Below are 21,025 nucleotides of genomic sequence, written 5' to 3'. Positions count from 1 at the left end.
TGCTTGTGCCTGTGTGATGGTCACCACTCAGAAGCTGATGCCCACAGACAGGCAGAAGAGGATCTCTGTGATGGAGGGGGACACCTCTTGCAACTGAGAAAGGTAAGGGCTGTGGCGGGTTGGATTCCAACCAAGAAATGTTTTGGGTGCTGAAAAGAAAAATGTGAAGAGCTCCTAAGAGATAACAGCTGTGGGTATGCCAAATCCCGGCACGACATGCCAAAAGGTCAGTGGGCATAGCAGTACTGTACAGGACACACGGTCTTACCACAATCCAGATCATTTTCTTAAAGATGTAAGTTGATGCAGATGTTTCCTAAAATAGAGATGGCAGCCAAGCAGGAGATGCATGTGAGAATTCCCTCTTCTCCCTACTCTGCAAGCGCAAACATTTAGAAAGGCCAGGAGATAGGGAAGCTGCTGTTGCACTGGTGATGTCTGTACTTGGGGTACATTGATATAGGTACGTAGCAACTGTGGCATAAATAGGCTTTATGCTTTTACACTTGTTATATTATTTTGTGTCTGCACTATTATACATAACATGACCAAATTCATCCCTGCTTCTACTCTATTTTTGATTTATTTTATTTTATAGCTGTGCCTCTAGCTATGGTAAGGCACCTACAAAGAAAGGCAACAGGAAGCATTGTGTTCTCATATCCAGCATTTCTGTATTTTTTCAGTTTGGACCCAAAGCTTTTTCCAAATACTCTTTTGGGCTGAAATTCTTTATTCCTCATCTCCAGTCGCAAATGAGCTTTTAAGAGACAGGGGGAAAAAAAAGTAGCAACCAAAACAAAAGCTAACCTTTGAGCTATTAACACAGACTTTTCCCCCTGTGGTCTAACCAAGTAATCTGTTTGCTCAGCACAAATATCAATGACTAGAAGTGTGAAACTTAGTGAGGGTTCTTCCTCACTGAGCGCTCTTACACTCAGCAGGAGAAATACTCATTAATTTTAAAATGAAGAATATTAAAAGCAGTGTGCGTGCTTGCATTGGGCAAATTTTGTCCTCCCCACAAGAGCCTGTGTGCTCAAAGCCCAGGGGGTTGCCCCGCAGCACCACCCTGGGCACGCGTGGGCCAGGCCTGCACGCCTGGTGGGCGCAGGGGACGCCCCGCTCAGGCAGTGGGGTGCTGTTTCGGCAGGGGGTAGTTGAGGGAGGCCTCGCGGGCGGGCGCCGTGGGGCGGGCAGGGCCTGTTCCGGGCTCCGGGTGGTCACAAAGCGGGGCGCGGTGGGGTGCCTGGCAGCCCGTGGCCATGGGGGTGCTGCTGTGGCTGCTGGTGCTGCTGGGCCTGGCGGGGAGCCCTGCTGCCCAGGAGGACGTGCCCGGGTCGCTGCGCGTCGCTGCCACGGAGGTGACGGTGCCGCGGCGCCTGAGCCCCCGGGCCGGCCAGGACCCCCTGGCCCTCTCCTACCAGCTGGAGCTGGAGGGGCGGCTGCGGGTCCTGCACCTGCGGTCCCAGAGGCGGCTGGTCTCCCAGTTCTTCACTGTGGTCAGCTACGGGGAGGATGGGACCCGCTGGGACGACCAGCCCTTCGTGCAGGAGGACTGCCTCTACCAGGGCGAGGTGCAGGGCAGCCCTGGCTCCCTGGTGGCTCTCAGCACCTGCTGGGGGGGACTCCGTGGGGTGCTGTGGGTGGAGGACAGCACCTATGAGATCGAGCCTGTCCCTGATGATCCAGCCTTTCGGCATGTCCTCTACCGCATGGAAGAGGCTGCTGACCCTACAGGCCCCACCTGCGGACTGACTCAGCAGGAGCTGTGGCGCCAAAAGACCTTGTTGCCCCAGCTCCAGGTTGCCCAGGTGGAGGAGGAGGAGGAGGAGGACACGCTGCAGGGTTGGTGGACGCACACCAGGTATGTGAAGCTCGTGGTGGTTGTGGACCAAGTGCGGTTTGTGAAGTCAGGTGAGAACGAATCTGAAGTCGTCAAGCAAGTCATGGACATCATCAATATTGGGGATTCTCTATATGATCAACTTTCTGTTCAGCTGTATCTTCTGGGGCTGGAGATCTGGACCAAAGGTAATCTTATAAATATTACTAACTCTGTAAGCAAGACACTTGCAGACTTTAACAAATGGAGAAAGACAAATCTGTCTCCACGGATGCGCCATGATACTGCTCACTTATTTGCATTTCAGAGCTTTGGAAAGAGTTTGGGATTGGCATATCTGTCATCCATATGTAATGACCAGTGGTCATCAGCAGTTGAGTCCTTCACTAACAGGAAACTGTCTGGACTTATTGTCACATTTGCCCATGAGCTAGGCCATAATCTTGGAATGCAACATGATGAAGCAGGCTGTAAATGTAGACGGAAGAAATGTATTATGTATGAAAGTGAGGCCAACACTGATGCATTCAGTGACTGCAGTTACAGATACTACTTTGACTTGCTTGGGAGTGGTGCAAATTGTTTGCGTCAACCACCAGTACCTGGCAGTTTCTACAGCACGAAGCATGAATGTTGTGGGAATGAGGTAGTAGAAAATGGAGAGCAATGTGACTGTGGCTCAGAATCAAACTGCAGAAGGGACCCTTGTTGCCACCCTAACTGTACATTTACTCAAGGCTCAGCTTGTGCATCTGGAGAATGCTGCAAGGGTTGTCAGGTCCTTCCAGCAGGAACACTCTGCAGAGCAAGTGTGGGCGACTGTGATCTGCCAGAGTATTGCAATGGGACTTCCCCCTGGTGCCAGCCAGATGTGTACTTGCAAGATGGAGCCCGATGCGAGGACGGTGCCTACTGCTACCAAGGAAAATGTTCTTCCCACAGTAAACAATGCAAGCATCTCTTTGGCAAAAAAGCCAGGGCTGCTCCTTCAGATTGCTTCAGAACACTAAATACTCGAGGTGACCGGTTTGGAAATTGTGGTATTCAGAACAATATTCAATTTATAAAATGCAAAATTGAGAATATCTTATGTGGTAGGATCCAGTGTGAAAACATACACAAATTGCCATATTTGCGCAACCACATAACCATAATCCAAACTCCTGTTGGAGATAAAAAGTGTTGGGGTATTGACTATCATGTAGGGATGCCTACAGCTGATATGGGGGCTGTGGATGATGGCACATCATGTGGTAGTGATATGCTTTGTATCAACAGGACATGTACCAATGTGTCACTGCTGAACTATGACTGTAATGTGACAAAGTGCCACAACAGAGGAGTGTGCAACAATCGTAAGAACTGTCACTGCGACTATGGCTGGGCTCCTCCATATTGTGAACTGGAAGGCCTTGGAGGTAGCATTGACAGTGGACCTCCTCCAGCCAGGGATATTTTTCATAGAGCAAAAATAGGAGTAACATTCCTTGGCCTTGTTGTTCTCTGTGTCCTCGGAGCTACCCTTATCAAATGTTATAAACAGGAAATAGCAGGATGGTTTAGGAGGATAACAGCTCGATTACACAGCAAAAACCCAGCAGTTGCTCCAAGTGCTGGAAATCCTAGCAGTTCCTAAAAGAGAACACCTGCTGGTGAGTCCAAGTCCAGCACAGAGCACTTACTGAGAGGCCAGCAAACAGTAGCTTTGGACGCTCAAGAAAGAATCGCCAGTAGCTCTTGAGCCACTGCTAATTCATTAAAATGATTCAACATGTTCTGAATAGTTGTAATCTCATGAAACGTCATCAAATACAGGGTAAATGTTATCTTTATTTTAAGATAATAAATGCAGGCAGTAAGGTATGCTGTTCTTTTCTTTTCAGCTTGAGCTCTTAAGCTGAGGTAGTTGGGCAAACAGTAGGTGTGGTTTTATGCTCCATGTATCTCAACAGTTTACAAATGCAAACTTTTTAAAACAGGTGTGAAGAAATTAAGTATTTTCATCCAGTTCATCCAAGTGTCCCTCCATTTCACAGTGAGAGATGTTTGTGAGCATTTTGCTTCTGTCATTCAGTAATACCCAAGAGAGAAAAAAGTTGCTCTTGCAGTCTTTGTTTAATTCACGTCAGTGATACACAGGCAGGCAAGAAACAGATATTCCAGTGAGAGGCAGGTATCTATGGCATAAACCCTTCCAGTGGTTTCCACAGAGTAGTGTTTCAGGGGGAGGTAGGTTTTAAGACCAGGTTGTTCATTTTGTGTGAAGGTAGAGAAGTACTATCCAAAGCAAGCTGGTAGATGTTGTGTTTCTGAACTGTAAGAAATGCATCAAAAGTTTAGTTACATCAAACCTCACATTTCACAAGGGCAAGTTGTCTGTCTTTTGTGGAAACTTTTCAATACCTTCAGGGCTGGGTTCTTCTAAAAGTGCTATGTATTTTACTGTTGCTATGAGAAGCTGTCTGTGAAGTTGCACAAGTTAACTGGACGCAGAAATGTAATTGCTGGGACCTAAAATACATGCAACTATGCTGCAAATCTCCTGTACCCATAATTCTTTCTGTATTTGATAGATGTTTTATTAAATCATCTCGAGGTTTCTCTTGCTTTACTATGCAATTTCTTTGTAAGCTATTACTGAATGTGTCCTTGCAGGCAAGGAGTGTCTGCAAGAACAGAGTGGTAAGGAAGCATTGTAATTTTCATTTTTTTAAACAAGAGATAAAATTTGTCTAAATTATGCAGAAGCATGAAGGATCTAGAGATAACATTCAGTAAGTATTATTTTTACTATTATAGCAGCATCAAGATCCCTCAACCAGATCAACGTAAAGAGGAATCTGTAGTCTAGATGTAAGCAAAAACTTTATTTTAAAGGACTGGGATTTCTGGATTCAGGGCTATAATGCATTTATCTGCTACAAAAAAAGAAAATTATTCTTATTTGGAAAGCAAAGACAGTATTTTTAGCAGGCATCCTGTAAAAGCAGGATAAGTACCACACCTGCAACATTTGGGAAGAAAGATGTTGGTGGGTCTAGAAGTTATGATGGTAAACTCTTGCAGCCTCCCAAGTGTGACATTTGTGGGGTTTTTCCTGTATGTTTTATAAAATGATTGTATTCTGCATCCAAAAAGGGCTGCTTACATTATGATTGGATATGAAATGTAAAGGACAGGATTTACAATTTGTCATGGCTTTTGTCTAAAGCAAGTGGGTCCTTAAATGGTTCTCTATTTTTGTCTGGTGAACAGAGGTAACACGTTTGTTGAGCATAACACACTTGTTATCGTGATACAACATGGATGGTTTCGATTAGATGAAGAAAATTTTATCCTGTGTTTATGTCAAAAGACAAGATAATCACCCTTAGGCTGATACCCCAAATTTGTGTCTTATGACCAGAGACCCTTTTTTTGGGGGGGGGGGAAATCTCTCTCCTCCCAGGGAAGTAACTATCTTAATCCAGGTGCAAGAAGCAAGGGATATGTGACAAACAAGGGGGATGTGGATTAGGTGAAGATGTAGATAAAAGTGACACAAGCACTTCATCCAGCACCTTCTAACTAGCTATGGACAACTTTTAAGTACTGGCAGACTTTTTTTTTCTCTCCTTTTTTAAACACACAAACATCAGTGGCAGATGTCTCAGTGTGCCACCTTGACACCCTGCTGTTGTTGGTTAGTAGTATGAGTATTGAGTATATGAGCATTGCAGAATGTAGACCCATACTGAGACTTAAGAAACACCTAAGCAGACAGATTGCTCTTATTTACAGACACACAATACTACTGAAGAGACAGAGGTGTAATAAAAGTAGAATTTAGGCTAGAAAGCTTATTTGCAAATGCAGCTTTCAGAGACAAAGCTGTTCTTTGTTTCCATTTTCTCTGTTTAAAGCTTGATCTAAAAGACATTATCATTAAAGGGGAGGCTTTCAGCAAGCTTTGGACAGGATAGTTACTGTACACCCTTCTTCTATTTCTGCTTAGTCCATATAAGCTAAGTCAAATATAAGTCCAACAAACTGAGTCTGTTTTATAAAATGTGTGGGCTCACTCGCTAAGATTTTGTCCTTGGAAAAAGTTGTTGCTTCTGATTTCAGCATAGCAATGAATAACTTGATATTTCTGGTGGTTTACTAGAGATGGCCTACTACTCTATTACGGTATTGGGGGTGCAAGTTTAAGTTTAGTCCTAGTCTTTGCAGTTTTCACTTTTTATTTTTTCTCTCCAGTTTTAAATGCGTTTTAAAATGTTTTAAATGGATGTGAGGAGTCAGGACCATAACTTCTTTTTTAAAATAAGTTTCCTGCTTTTTCTGAACTGGCAAGTGTTAGAGCCAATGAAAGCTGCTGAGTGCTGGACACTTTTAAAAATCTGGTCTCTTGTTTAGGTGCTTACTTAGACTTGTAGGCCTAAATTCAGCCTGAAGTAAACCATTACCCATATCAACTCTCAAAAAAGGCACAGATATGGTAATTTTACCTGGAAGGATCCTCTTGCTTCAGCAGTCCCCCCTGGTTAATTCCAAAATCTATACCTTGACCAGATGTCATATCCTTTACCTCTCACTCAGAGTTACCATGCTGAGATTCAACACAAGCTTTGATGAGAAGTCATCCCTCTTCCCTACATATTGTTCAGTGTGAGTCTTGCGCTTTCAGCTTGAGCACTGTCTAGTCCCTCCTCCTAGAACCGGGCCAACATCCGAGCTGCTTGGACATAGACGCAGCCTGAAAATGCTGCTGCCTCATTTCCCAGAAAGGGAGGTCAGTCTGTAATAGTCTATTATAGTCTATATAGAGGTCAGTATATTATATGAAATGATGCTGGAGGAAATTGTCTAATGGTGAAGGTGCATGAAATAGTCTGTACCAGAACAGCAGGGTATTAACTCTAAGCAGACATTAACATGTAGAGAACTAGTTGTGGTAGATGAATCCAGGAGCTGGCTAGGAGTAAGTTAAAATGATGATTTGCCTATGTTCTTGTTTGAAATCTCTTCCTGACTAAACAATACTTTTACAGAACCTCTTAGTAATTCAGTCACCATCACATCAGCAGATACCACATTTTTTGGTTCTGAACTAAGTGTGTGATCTTCAAAATACTTCAAAATCCTTAGCAGCAGTTTGGATGTATGTCTTCAAGAAGTTTGCCAAGTACTGCATTAGTAGAATCTGAATCAGGAGAAAATGGAACAATTATGATAGCTGCTGTATAACTTTCATTTTATGGTGTTCTTCACCATTATCAAAAAACAAATATTTCTGAAGACGATGAGGACTGCAGTATGGATATCCTGCAGATGTGTATTTCAGGACAGCATAATTGTGCAAACTGGAACGAAACAGGTGAGAATTCTGCTTGATGGCTCAAGAAGTCCTCTTGAGATGCAGAAGTGGTTTTGCTTGTCCTTGCAGGTATAATGGGGACTCAGACTTTGGTTTTCACCTCCTGGGCAGGTGTTTTAACACTTTGTATGGCATTAAGCATTAATGGTGTAGCATTAAGGCAAGTGGCATCATCTTTTTGTAACCCAGAGCATCCAGCAGAGGCCTCTCCCTATTAAATTCAGGAATCCAAAAGTGTGCACAGTCTTGGAATGGACTGATTGAAATGATTGATATTCCTTACTGCAATACACAGAATGAATGCTTTATAATAGACATTACACCATGTTGTGTAAAAAAGACTGTTTGCAGAACAAACTCATGAATAGCATACTGCAGAAGACCAGAGCACTTGGCCTTCATTTCCTTTACCAAATCTCTGGGGGCCTAGACATGGCTGTCCTAATAGCGCCAAACAATGAGGTGATTAAATGGCACCGGGACCTACTTGCTCTTTCCTGCCTTTATTTACCATATTGCTGTTCTCATGGCATGTGCTGACACAAAATTTTAGCTAGATCGCTAGAGATAAATTTTTGCCCTATATATATATTTTATATTAAAAAATATATATATATATAAAAAGAAACATATAATTTTGTAGTTGTTTCCCCGGTCCTTGCTCGGTCCGAGAGCTCCCCGGCAGCTACCGCGGTGCCCAGCGGGGCCGCGAGGCAGGAGCCGCCGGGAGGCAGCAGCGGCCGGGGGCGGCGCGGACTACAACTCCCAGCGCGCCGCGGCGGGGGAAGCGGCCGGGGCCGGGGCCGGGGCCGGGGCCGGGCTCACGCTCACGCTCACGCTCACCTCCGGCGGGGGGGGCGGCGGCGGCGGCGGCATGAACGGCAGCGTGGCGGGCGGCGGCCTGGCGGAGGAGGAGATCAGCCTCACGCGGGGGCCCTCAGGTACCGGGCGGCGCTTCCCAGCAGCCGCGATGGGGAGAACCGGCGACACCGGCGTGGGGGGAGGCGGAGCGCTGCGGGGCCCCGGCCCCGGCGCCGCGGGGGGGCCGCGCTGCGGCCGGTCTCCGGCGCGGTTCCCCGTCGCGGTTCCCCGTCGCGGGTGGAGGCCGCAGCGCGGGCTGGCGGTGCCGCCGTGAGCGCCGCGGGGGGAAGGGCTGCGGTCTGCGGGAGCAAGGGGTGGCTGTGCCGGACTGTCCTCCGCGGTGGCAGCGGCCCGAAGCACCGGCCCTTTTTGGTTTCTCGGCTGGGAGCGGCCCGGGTCTGGTTTTGACAGGTGCCTGTAGCTCCCGCGGCCGCCTCGGAGACTCCCGTCGCTTTCAAGGGGTGTGACAGGTGCCCAGCGCTTCACGAGTGACGTGTTGCACACCCAGAATTGGGGCAGATCTCTAAAAATTGTCGTCAAGGTGACCATGCATATACTCTGTTTCGTGTTAGTTGTTGGCTGTATCATTAAAGGGGGCTCCTGCAGGTTAAACAGGAGTGGTGTTGATGGAAAGGGAAAGCCTGTGGGGCATTTTTTGGTTCCCTTTCTTCCCGTTGCAGCAGCGTCTGCTCTCGTGGAAGCAGCCAGGCCTTCAGAGCTCTGTTTGTTTTGGTATTTTTACAGAATAAATTATGTGACTAAAATTGCGCTTTCAGAAGTGTAGCAAGTTATCATCAAATGCCCAGGTGTGAACCAAAATCCTGGATCTGACGCACTGCAAGTTTGGAAGCTAGAATTGTACTTCGGCGTGTGAGGCCTTCTCTTTAGTTAAAATAAGCACGGATGGAAAGCTGCCAACCCGCCTGTCTGCAGAAATGCCGTGTGTGCTTCCTGGCCAGCTCTGGCTCCAGGTACCTTTTTTGCAGCGCACACGTCTTTGTAGTGAATACCATTTTTCTTTCTTCGTGGTGAATGTAGTTCCCGTGAATGGTGGTGGACTGGCAGCTGTGAGCATCTAGTTGTTCCCAGGGAGGGCGTGCAAATAGTGGTGCAGTTTTGTCCCATCCTCCTCTTCTGCCTTGATGAACTTTTGGTGGGTTTCATACTTGCATTTGGTTAGCTTAAATGCCACAGGTCCCTGATAATCTGAATCTGCCGGTCTGGCTCAGGTGAGTTAAGCTGACTCTCCATTTCTGTGCCACTTCCAGTCTTTTAGCAGCGTTGCTCTGGGTCGGTCCTGGCCCTGATGGCAGCTGCTGAAATTCGAAGGGTGACCCTGATCCGTCAGTGTCGCAGGCAGTCACCTCGCCTGCTCTCCAGACTGGAAGTGACCAGTCTGAGAGCTGTGCGACCACGTCAGTGCAGTCATGAGCCTAAGCTAGTAAAAACATGTTTGTCGGTAGAAGTTATTTGCTACGTGAGGCCCGTTCTGACTGGAAGCATTTCCCTACGTTCGGGAATGCTTTGGCCTGGAGTTTTGAGGGGGGATGGAGATGTCGAAGGGCGGAATTGGGAGGTCTTTAGTGTGGCCACTGGAAGTTAAATCTGATTACTCTGAGCAGCACTTGTCCTGTCATTAAGATGGGCTGTGTATTTTCTAGCATTAAATCTCTAGTATGTCATAGTCAGTTGAGTTGAAGGTCCCTGTGGCTCCTTATGATCTTGAAGCATTTATCGCATGAGTTATTATTAATTTCTGTTGAAGGAACAGGACTCCGCTATCTGGAAAGCACGGTGCAATCCCGTAATTCTCTAATCTGTATTGTGACCATGTTTGTGACCATCTAAAATAAGGTCTGATCCTAAACATCCCTGGCAAAAGTTTGCTGAGTGGGAGAATATATTTACAATCACAAAATAGTTTTGTGTATGTCTCTCTTAAAAATTTCCTTCCATAAATTAGGCTGAAAAACCCTGTTTTATGGAAAACTAAGTGACTGTAGTTTCAATTTCAGGTTTGTATTATTCTATATCTCTTTTTCTAACCCTGCAAATCATGATCCTGTAACTGTCTTTATAAAGGAGTTGGTTCAGGTCTGTTTTGTCAGGGGAGAGTCTGAAGGCTAGCCCGAAGCCCACTTTTAGAGACTGTCACTCCACTTCTGGTCACTTTTAGACAAGGAATTTAATGCCAGGTGTGTTCTTGTCCCCCTTACTATGTTTATTGGTAGTTCTGCCATGTCTTTTGCTACGGTTGAGTGAGCTGTAAGGAAGAGAATAGCAGAAGAGTTGAGGGAATGGCAGGGAGGATATTTTTAGCCAGACTGGAAATTTGTTTAAGTGCTGGGGGAAAGACACAGTGGAAAAACCCCTGCAGCAAATGCTGTGAATACTTAACTTGACCTAGTATGAACTGTTGCCTCTTTTTGTCAAAGATCTGTTCCTGCATCGTGTTGCCTCTGCTGATGGAAACAGTAACTTTTAATTTCTTTTTCTTCTCACTAGTGAAAACTTGCAAAATATATATTTATGCATATTGTTGTTAGATATATGAATTGAGAGAGAATCAGTCTACCCTGAAACTGGGATTCCTTCTTTTTAGTTCTTTAATAAAGAGACAGGTGTTGATTAAACCTCATATTCTGTAGTATTGATCCCTCTCTCCCCAGGTTATTGGCCTCATGGCAATTTTTTTTTTTTTTTTTTTTTTAATTCTCATTGAAGCATGTATTAACCTGTACAGGTTTCCCTCTTTGGAACACATTTAGTCCAGCTGAAACGTCAGTGTTTCTTAAGTCTGTCACCCCTTACATCTTTTTTCTCCTCGTTTGTCTGAAGCTGCCAAGGAGTGTGGGGGGGCTTGCAGACTTTTGAGTTAATTTGTTCTTCTGGATTTTGAGGAAGCAAGAAGTCTTAATCTTTAACTGCACTTTAATCCAGCAACTGGTTCTACCTAGAGATCTGTAGTCAAGGCTTACTTAAAAGATCAATGCGAAGCATATCAGAAACATGAAGTAGACAATAGTTCTGTTTAATGTATGTGTATTTCTTCTTGTTTTGTTTCAAATCCAAGAACTTTGTGTTTATTTCCTGACATGTTTCGGATTCCTGGAACAGAGCAAAGTAATTAAATAAAATTGGAGGTAGCCATGCCTGAGCTAGTCTTATTCTCAGAGGTGAAGAATGGCAGCTGCAGCTCCTTAGATGTGGAAAAGGAGCGCTTGGAGCTGTAGGTGCCCTCCAGCTGGTAGCACAGCTCCTCCTGCCTGTTTGCTCATCTGTAGAAGGGGTCTGATGCCCCCTGCCTTTCCTAATTCTGTCCCAGCTCATGAAGGTCTTGTGAGACATGATTTCTGGTGGCTGAAAGGTGATGATTTACAGTAGTCTCATGTGAAATGCAAAACACTTTCTTTTCCTTTCATGCTGTGCTAGAGAGGCTTATTCCTGCTGAAGGCTGAATCAGCTTTTTCAGAAATGTTAGCATGCCCCTCAGTATTCCCCAACACCCGCTGGACAACAGCTCACGGATACCTTTGGGAATGACCTTCTGGCCCGTAAGGTGTCCGGGTCTCTCTTCTGCTTTGAAGAGCAGTTTGAGACAAACTTCTCCGGACAGTGATGACTGGAAAGGATGGTGCAGATTTGTGTGCTGCGAGTCTCGGTGTGGAGGAGAAGACAGGACAATGGGAGTGGGGGGTGCAGTCCCCCATAACAGCAAGAATGTCTTAAGCTTTGAGTTATTTCTCATCAGCTGTGTCTTTGGCTTACCTTAGGGCTGGGCTTCAACATTGTTGGTGGGACAGATCAGCAGTACATTTCCAATGACAGCAGCATCTATGTCAGCCGGATCAAAAAGGATGGGGCAGCTTACCTTGATGGCCGATTACAAGAAGGAGATAAGATTTTAGCGGTAAGCCCTTTCTTCTGTCACCTTGTTGTACTCTTGAAGTGCTGTGATCAGTGACATGATGAGAGATGCAGGTTTGCCATCAGAGTGCAGAGATGAAGGATGTGATGAATGCAATTAGGTGATCCTCATGAAACTCCATGGAGAACCTGTCTTCGGGTTATGGGGAGAGCTTTGAGTACCAGGGAAATGAGGTGGAAGTGCCTCTATGCAAGGGCTTCCTCTCATTTGCCTCCTCGATTTGTTCTCAGAAGCGATGCTTGGTGCTGCACTTGCATTTCGTCTGTGACTTGCCTCCTGAAGGCTTTAGGATTCATCAGACCTTTTCTTGCTCTCACTGGATTGTTGTTTACAAACATGTAAATAAATGAATTGGTCTTCTACCTCTAAGTTTCTGTTTATTTGCATGATAGTCAGTGATTATTGATCTTTTGGTTCAGGAGGACCTGAACTTTCAGGCCATAAATTACTTCATTGCAACTCCTCAGGAGTAATATAGGCTGGTTTTCCTTGTAGAGGAATGTTTTAAGGTGACTGAGATACAGTCCCTCTGTTTCTTTTCTGCTGCCTGTTAGCAAGCATACAAGACAATATGCTTTAAAAAGTGATGGTGGTGAAGAAGTAGCCTCTCCTAACCTGATACACAATCATTTAATACTCTTTAATTTTGTTTTAGACTTGGTTATTGTGTTCCGTATGTAAACTTTTTAGCCTCTATAAATAAATTGACTTTATTGACACAATGACTTGTGCTAGTTAGAGCCTGTTATTGATCCAGAGAATGATACTAAATTAAACTGCAGAAAATTTTTGTATCTTTTCTCAACAATTTAATATTCATGTGCAATGTGTTTGGGCAGTTTTAAATATCAAGAGAAGGGAGGAACAGACTGTGACCTCAGGGAATACAATTAGGGATAATAGTGAGGAAACAGAAAAATTAGGAGGAGTATCAAGAGTTAGCGAATGGAATCAGGTAGATATAGACCCTCTGCCATGAGGTATTATTTAAAATGAAAGAAAATCCTAACACATCTAAGTAGATGGCAAGCGTGCATATAAGTCTTTTTCTACGTCAATGTCCTTTTAAATGTTTGTTTACAACACTCTCTCAAAGAGAAAGAAGGTTTCAGAGGTAGACCAGTAGAGGGTGAAATGTGGAAAAGGTATTAATTCACTCTAACAATAATTTTGCTGTAGCTACTCTTTTATTTTCCTTTAGCTGTCACAATTATTGTATGGATTCTTTTCCAGTAAAGCAACAACATAAGACAACAGTTGTGTCAATAGCAGCTTCTTATGTCCTGGTTTTGCTCCTAGGTAGTGTTCTCAGCACCTCTGTTTCTTCGCTCGAAGGTTCTCATGTTATTTTTCAGCATGAATACATCTATAATACGAGTGGATGAATCTGGATCTTGCTGATTATAGTATCATGCTCTGAATGCAGAACTTTGTAAGAGGAAGAATTTTGTCTCCTTTTCTTTCTATGTTAGCTTGCATCATGAGAAATTTGCTTTTTTCCTTTTAGCAACTGGTTCTCCTTTTTCTTTTTTTGCTAGGTCAATGGCAGAGACTTGAAAGATTTACGGCACAAGGATGCTGTGGAACTGTTCAGGAATGCAGGCTATGATGTGTCTCTGAAAATTCAGCGCAGGGTATGTTTTACCTGTTTCTCAGGGTTGTTCCTAGCTTAGTTTAGACTGGTTCATTTGGTCGATACATGTGTACTTTATGAGGCAGAAAAATACTCAGTGAAGGTGCTCAGTGTAAATTATGCATATAAAGATTTTGTTTGATCTATGGCTCCTTCTAGTTGACCATCAGCTCTATCCATCTCTTGCATTACTCATTTGTAACAGTATCAGTGAAGAGGTGAGTTTGGAGGAGTCCCTAGGTCTTTCTTTTCCTGCTAAGAATATGGTGTTTTCTCACAGTTCTCCTTTCTCAGAGGCAAAGGTTTCTCTGTGAAGGCAAAGTTTCAAGTTCTCCAGTTTTGTCTGAGAGGCCAAAATCTTACTGGAGACAAAATTCACTTGTTGTTTCAGAGGTCATCACCTCATATGTGTGTTGAGAAGCATTTGCAGCCCTGCATAAAGGAAATGTGTGCTGCTGCAGTTTAAATCTACTGGCACCATTTTGGACATTTTGAATATAGAAAGAGAGGAATCCTTAATCCATTGTTATTTTTTGGATGTCTCTGGCCAGCATTGAAGTTGATGAAGGAAATACTGATCAGCCTGAAGCATGCTGGTGTGGGGAGGTGGGATGGGGCCCCTTTTCTACTCCCTTGATTAAGAAGTGAATCTTCTGGACCAGTGCACAGAGCAAGTAAGAAAAACGGAGAGGATTAGTGATGTCCTCTTCCTGGGGAAGACACCAGAAAACAGTATAGTGGGAAGTGCACCGAGGGATGACTGGGTATGTGTATATCATTGCTTTTGCTACATGAGACCTAACCTGCTCCAACTGTTGAACTCTACCTGGCGACATAAAGTGGCAGAGAAACATGCAGGTGAGGTTGACTTGTAGTGAATGGGTACCCCGTAGTAAAGCTCAGCTCAGTAAAGCCATCGGGGGAACCATCTCACGTGTCCTTACAGTACCACCTGGTCCTGACGTGGAACTGGGGGTTCTGCAGTTGGCTCTCTCACACAAATGCTTTTCTTTCCCTCACAGTTGCAGCCACAAAATGGCCCGGTGAGTCATCGAGGTGATGGAGAATCAGGTGGGCTTCCTCTAGCAGCCATTCTTGTGCCAGGCCTGGCGCTTGCCGTGGCAGCAGTCTGGATCGTGCTGAGGTATCGACAGCGGATGTGAAGAGTTCGTGCTTTGGATGTTACTGCATATTTTACACAGCTAGGATGTAATTTAAAGAAAGAGAGAATCAACGATCTTATCACAGACTGATGTCCAAAAGCATCATTGCCTATCGTTAAGCTGCTGCTAATGTTCTTTATATATCGATTTCCTTGTGGGGTGGATGGAAGCAGAAAGGCAAAGGGGAAGAGAGATGACTGTGTTCACATGTAGAGTGGCATAGCTGTATTTTTGACTAGTCTGAGGGAGTTTTTGGCTATGTCCCTCTTTTCTGCACTGTGAACTTTCAAACATGCTCATATGTTCCATGTTTTGAGATGTGACTCCTATTAAAGAGGGAGGGTGGGCTAGGGTGGTTTTAAAGCAAAATTTTTTACTAGAGACTTTGCCTGTTCCCACTGAATTTTTCTTGCAACCAATCATCCCTGTCTCTGAGCAATGAATAAAGAGAAGCAATGTGGAGGGTATCTTATTTTTCCATTTAAATTTTTTTGGTTGTTGCTAAATGAATGCCTTAGGAAATGTATAAACTTTGATCTGTGATTTCACAGGTAAAATTATCAGTGTAGCTGCTGATTTAAAGCTAACATGCAGTCTCGGTGAGATATTCTGCTGTTTCTGGAAAGACAGAAGATAGCCTGCTGCTGGAAAGAAATTATGATTATCAGAAGGGCTGCTCATTCTTGAGTCAGAGTTGCAAGAGGAAGCTTTCCACAAAGTGCTAGTATTCGGGAGAGAGAGAGACAGGCAGACTACTGAATCACAAGGGTAAGCAACAGCAAGAGATTTGGTCATGCTGAGGCTGCAGAAGGGTCTTCAAAGTGTCAGTGAAGCAATAGCACCTCCATCCATCAAGCTACTTGAAGTCTGAATCTTCCAGGTTAAAGGCCTTCGCTTTGTTTTGGGGGTTATTTTTTGCATGGGAAATACTTTATCTGATTTTTTTTTGTAGCAGCTAACTTGCTTTCTGCCATCACAAAAATCTTAGGATGATGGAAGTGGGGGAGCCCAGAGCAGTCTGAGTTCATCTTGGCTATTGGTTATTTCCTAAGACTGATGTAGTGTTGAGGAGATAGGCTGGCAAGTGTTAGCCATGGTAAGGCTTCGTAAATAAAACAGAAGGAAGAAACCCTTACTCTGTAAAGAGTGTTGCTGAAATTACCTGCAGGACTTTATTTCCTCACTGTGATTTGTATGGTTTTAAATGCCTCAGCTGACCTGAGCTCTGTGGAGTAAGACCTATTTCTCTTGTCTCCAAGAAATAATGCTTTTGTTTGTTTTTGTAAAAGAAAAGCAAAATGTATGGTCTAGTCTGTATAATGCCAAAAAAAAATCACATATGCAATGTATATGTATTCAAACAAAGAAATCTAACTGGTCTCTTGATGCTTTACTTGTCTCTATTCCTCATTATTTTAGCAGGATTTTTCTGATGCATTCAGAATAGTTGCATGTCTGCTCAGAGCTGTATTTCTGGCGTCTGGAGGAGGTAGAAGTGGTATGATGCTATGCACGACATTCCTATGACACCACAAAGAGTTTCAGAGCATTTAGACCACATGAAGTCTTGCTTTGGCAATAAACTGCTGCACTGTAAGGGGGAGAGAGAGAGAACAGGAGGAACTTTGCCCTATATTCTTAGGGGATTTTGGGAAGAGACTTGACCTGAGGCTTGGGGAAGCATGTATTGGTGTTGGGTGGTCTGGGCCCATGCGTTTAGTGACTTGCCTTGTTTGGCAAAAGAATTAAATCTGATAGCATAGGGGCAGCTGTTCAGATAGCTTTTAGCAGATGCAGCATGAACCAGCTTGCTTGTCTAAGACCTGCTGTAAGTGTTTGGCTTTGGTGTCCATGCAGAGCACTCACAAATGTGAATAAGAAATCAGAATAAGGATGTAGACAGTAAAGAAAGAAGGTTTTTATGTGACAAACTTTTGCTCGTTAGCCCTCGGCTACATATAGTCTTTCATCTGCAAGAGAGGGATTGTGTAGAAAAGTCTGAGAAGGATGAGGCATTATAGAAGGGAGTGGTTATTTTCACTCTTTTCCTGTTGAAGTAAGCAGAGAAAGTTGAGGTCTTTTTTATTCCTTTCAGCTTGGGGATTTTGATACTGTTCAGGTGTGATTGACATCTATGGTGCAGGCAGTTTATTAAATTATGGGGGAGAGGTAATATCCTATGCCCAGATAATTGGTGTGGCATACTGAGCAAGGAAAGGACCTTCTGGTGCATACCATTTCTTTGGATTTCTTTTTCACAGTTACTGAATAATTTTAATACTAGGGCAGATGATATATCTTGCTACTCGGTGGCTTTTCCGTAAGTCAGGAAAGTAGTGTCTACTCAAAATTTAAACCATCCAGTCTAACCCATCTACCCTCAGGAGCACCTTTCTGTGTCTGTCGTCCTCAAACAAGTGTCTGAGGGGTACCAAACAGTCTCTCTTCTAATCCCTGCCGCCTCCTGTCCAATTTATTGACATCATCTTTGTGGAAAAATACACCTCAATCTCAAACTCTCCTTCCGTGAGCTGTGGACCGGCTTATTTTCTGTCAGCAGCTGAACTGTGTCACCTGAACTTTGCACGCTTTCCAGAGTCTCCTCTGCTCAGTTTCTGTAGCCTTGAATTGCATCTTTACACTAAACACTGTATATATGTTTTCTACATATGATGTGAATTAAAAAAATGTCTAATGGGGACAGCTTGTAAACTCAAGTGATCAGTGAGAATTTCAGCTTTTGTTACTCAGTAAATGAGTAAAAATCATATTTTTGGGGCTTTGAAAAAAAGTGATGAAGTTGAAACCTTGAAGACAAATTTAAAAAGTATCCAAAAAGTGTCATTTATGTATTTTTTGAGAACTCATTTGCCATGAATGCTTAAGGCAGCTGACACTTTTAAATCCTTTTGTTTCTTTCCAGTTCTCATCTATCTCCTCAAGCTTATTGTGAACTTACTGGCCTGCTGAGGCCTGGATTTTCATATCCATAGTTTAAAGTCAAATCCATCTAGTCTGAGTTTCTGTACGTTCTAGGCATTTGTGTTTTACTTAGTTTGCTGAATTGTATGTGCTAATAATATGTATTTGACTCAGACATAACACTGAGGAAGACCAGCCAGACTTGATATCAAAATATGACGATGCACTACTACTCTGGCAATTTTTAATTAAAACAAACAAACTAAAAAGAAGGGTGTGGGTTCTAAAGATGCCTTATTTTTAATTTGCCTTCAGGTTTCAACAACTGGTTTGTTGGTTTTTTTTGTGTGCTAGATTAAAGAGGCCTCTAATAACCGATAGTTTCTCCCTGTGAGGGCATATGTGTGTTGTAATTGCTTTACCTCTCACATATATTTTTTCTAAGAAATGAAGCCACTGAGCCCTTTAAGATTCTCAGTGTAAGATACTTTCTCTCTTGGGGTAGTTTGTGGATTCCTTTTACTGTGCCCTTTTTAGGTTTTCAGTATTGCTTTGTAAAATGCAGACATCCCAAATGTGTGCAGAGTTTCATTATCAAGCACATCAGTGCCATATACCAGGTGTTTTCAATACTGTTTTTAGCTGCAAACTCTTAAAAATTTGCTGTTAAATGTGCAGACCCCTGCATAGCAAATCTAAGCCAACTCCTAGCAGCTGGCTTACCTTGCATCCCTGTTATGGACCTCTTAGAAGTGGTGTAGAGTTCTCCCCCTCTTCTTTTGCTTTCTTGAGTGCCCTAAGGAATTGGTGAACCACAATATAAACACCATTGCCACATACAAAGGTAAATTCACTTCATTTCAGTTTATACATCAAAAGAACAATCCCTTTTGGCCACAGTGTGACACTAGGAGCTCATGTTATGTGCCTGTCTATCCTGACTTCTACATCCTCTTCGTACCCAGATGTGATCTGCCCTGTGTGAGTGAAGCCTGCATTCTTTTGAAGTTCCCCAGGGCTTTTGACCTCATTCATAATTGTTGCCCCCTCAGCTGAGGCCATGGTTCCTCCTCTGGCAGCTGTTGCTTTAGTACATACATGTTCAAGGTCTTTCAAACTAAACTTCCTCTGTTCTCTTCCTGGAAGATGCTGATACAAGGGTAATAAATTGTTCAGGTGAGCTTTATGGGCCAGTCTCCCTCCTCTTTCCAATTTTTTTGGCTTGGGTTTTACATCTGGAATTCTTTCTTCCCTGCTCAGATTGAAAGAAAGAGGAGGTAACCTACTTATGGGAGAGGGTCCCACAGGCTGCAGAACCGAGGGAAGGGTTACCTGGAGAAGACTGAGGGGGAGGGCCTTCACTATACCTCTGTTCTCAGGGTTTTCTTTGTGACTAGCTTCAGGCAGACACATGTTGTGTCCGTGCTGCCTTGCCCAGCGTGTTCCTGCTTTGGAATTCTGCTCTGTCTCCCCGCGTGCGGCCGAGGGAGACTCCATGCCTTCCAAAGCTCCCTTTAAGAGGGATCCAACTACGAGGAGAGTGCGGACTGGTTTAAACAAAGAGTGATGCTGTGTGGATTCAAAATGTGACTTTCCTTGTCAAATTTGAGAGCTTTTATCCATGTTGCTGCAGCTGTAGCTGATAACAGGCAAACTCTGCTGTAGAGAGCTGTATCTGTCTTACCTGGCTGCCAAAATCAACTCTCCTAGGCTAGCATTCTTAGTAAAGAAGTATAGCTGTGATAAGTATGCAGGATAATTATTCAAATTACCATGTGGATGACTGGAGATCACTCACCAAGCTTTCCTGCTGGTGTTTGTGTGCAAGGAAAAACATCTGTCTGTGTTTGCTTCTGCTTTCTCACTAAATACATAGGTCTTCCAGCCATGGTTCCCTTTAGTAAAATTCTCATCTCTGCCTTCCCTCTTTCCCACCTCTCAGCAGCTTAATATATGTGCCTGACTTGCATTTTTTTTACCATGACAGAAATGCAGTTGTTGCAGAAAAATTGCTGTGGCTTTTTGCTTTGAGTCAGCAGATACTGATATTTGTTCATTCATCTGTGTCACCTAAAGTTGGTAGAAGTTATGTCAAATGCTCTATGACCTATGCTCTGAACTAACTGTCAAACTTAGTGTTGTTACCTGCTCCTTCCCTATTTTCTTCCTTGTGGAAATGGATGTTGGCACTTAGTTCTGTGACAGCCCTTGTTCTGACTGGTGTCTCAGGTGTTGGAGAATAATCAACAGAAAAACAAGCATGGGTGTTCTGTTATCTGAGATAATTGAGGTTGTATACTTACAGCAGTAACAAGCTCTGATCAGTTGTGAACTGATCCCAGAAAAGCCCTATAATAACATGATGTTGGGCTTATGAGACCCTGGAAGTTTTTGGTGAGTGTCAATATTTTAAGCAGTCTCTCCAGCAGTAAGGGATGGAGTCTGTTTTTTGGGAATCTCTTTTGAAGAGCTCTGATGTGATGACAACTTTCAGCTCCAGGCCTGCCCCTTTCGTCTGTTTGCTGTGTCAGTTGCTCATCTTTCCAAGTTCCTGGCCATGGGTGGTGCTGGGAGAAAAGCGGTTTCCAGTTGTTAGAGAGTGGCAGTCTCCGTTACAGCTGTGCTCTATTTTCTGCAGTGAGTTGGATGGGAAGGATAAGCAGACCTTGGCCAGGAATCAGCAGCCAGATGACAGTGTGACCAGTACTTGGGAAAGCATAGCAGCCAGGAGAGTTGTGATACATGCTAAGCATGTCATTATTCTGCTGGAACAGCATATTCCCAGCAAGCATGCAAAGACAAAGAGAAGAAGAATATATGCTGGCAGAGGCAGAGTTTGGGAAAATCAGCTGTACTTATGCTTGAGGGCAAGGTTGTTCTATGCATCTGTGGCCAACAACATCACTGGGAGAGCTTTTGGGAGAGTCAGAGTGGGTGAGAAAAGAAGGGATGAAGAAAACCTGTTTGTTCTTATTCATGAATGTGAGAAGAAAGTGATTTCCCAAAGAAGAAAAATGAAATTTAAAAGAAATAAGACTCAACCTGGTTCATTAGAACTGCTTCAGGTGGGGGAAAGTTGGGTGTTGATTTTAGTGGGAACACAGCTGGGCATGGTTGATTTAAACATAGCATTTTCCAGGAAGGGAGAAGTAGCAGTGTAAGGTATAAGCTAGGCTATTTTTTCATCTTTGACACAACAGCCTGCTTCAACTGCTTTAATTGTTAGTAGTTATAAGCATTTGATGCACCTTTAGAACTCCTCTGGACATTAATAATGCTAATGCAAATAGACTAGAAGCTTTCTCTCCCTGAA

General features: G+C 43.8%; 2 protein-coding genes across 2 annotated transcripts; both read left to right on the top strand.

Moving 5' to 3' along the window:
• The first annotated feature begins 1,265 nt into the window (after positions 1-1,265).
• On the top strand, positions 1,266-4,446 carry ADAM20 (ADAM metallopeptidase domain 20). Its single transcript, XM_026095591.2, is given in 2 exon segments — positions 1,266-3,434; positions 3,436-4,446. Coding segments are annotated over 2 exon segments (2,265 nt in total). The 3' UTR covers positions 3,532-4,446.
• A 3,542-nt stretch (positions 4,447-7,988) lies between these two features.
• SYNJ2BP (synaptojanin 2 binding protein) lies at positions 7,989-16,183 on the top strand. Its single transcript, XM_026095778.2, has 4 exons — positions 7,989-8,146; positions 11,840-11,976; positions 13,533-13,628; positions 14,650-16,183. Exons 1-4 carry the CDS (start codon positions 8,080-8,082, stop codon positions 14,788-14,790), a joined length of 441 nt encoding a protein of 146 aa, XP_025951563.1. The 5' UTR covers positions 7,989-8,079; the 3' UTR covers positions 14,791-16,183.
• Positions 16,184-21,025: the final 4,842 nt, after the last annotated feature.

This window comes from Dromaius novaehollandiae, chromosome 5, assembly GCF_036370855.1.
Source record: "Dromaius novaehollandiae isolate bDroNov1 chromosome 5, bDroNov1.hap1, whole genome shotgun sequence".
Lineage (NCBI taxonomy): Eukaryota > Metazoa > Chordata > Aves > Casuariiformes > Dromaiidae > Dromaius > Dromaius novaehollandiae.
This window is presented reverse-complemented; position numbering and strand designations above follow the sequence as displayed.

Bases quoted from the DNA above. Each gene is read 5' to 3' on its own strand.
- SYNJ2BP (XM_026095778.2), top strand. From the start codon at position 8,080: ATGAACGGCAGCGTGGCGGGCGGCGGCCTGGCGGAGGAGGAGATCAGC. The intron at 11,977-13,532 runs GTAAGCCCTTTC...TTTTTTTGCTAG, and splicing joins AAGGAGATAAGATTTTAGCG to GTCAATGGCAGAGACTTGAA. The intron at 13,629-14,649 runs GTATGTTTTACC...TTTCCCTCACAG, and splicing joins CTCTGAAAATTCAGCGCAGG to TTGCAGCCACAAAATGGCCC.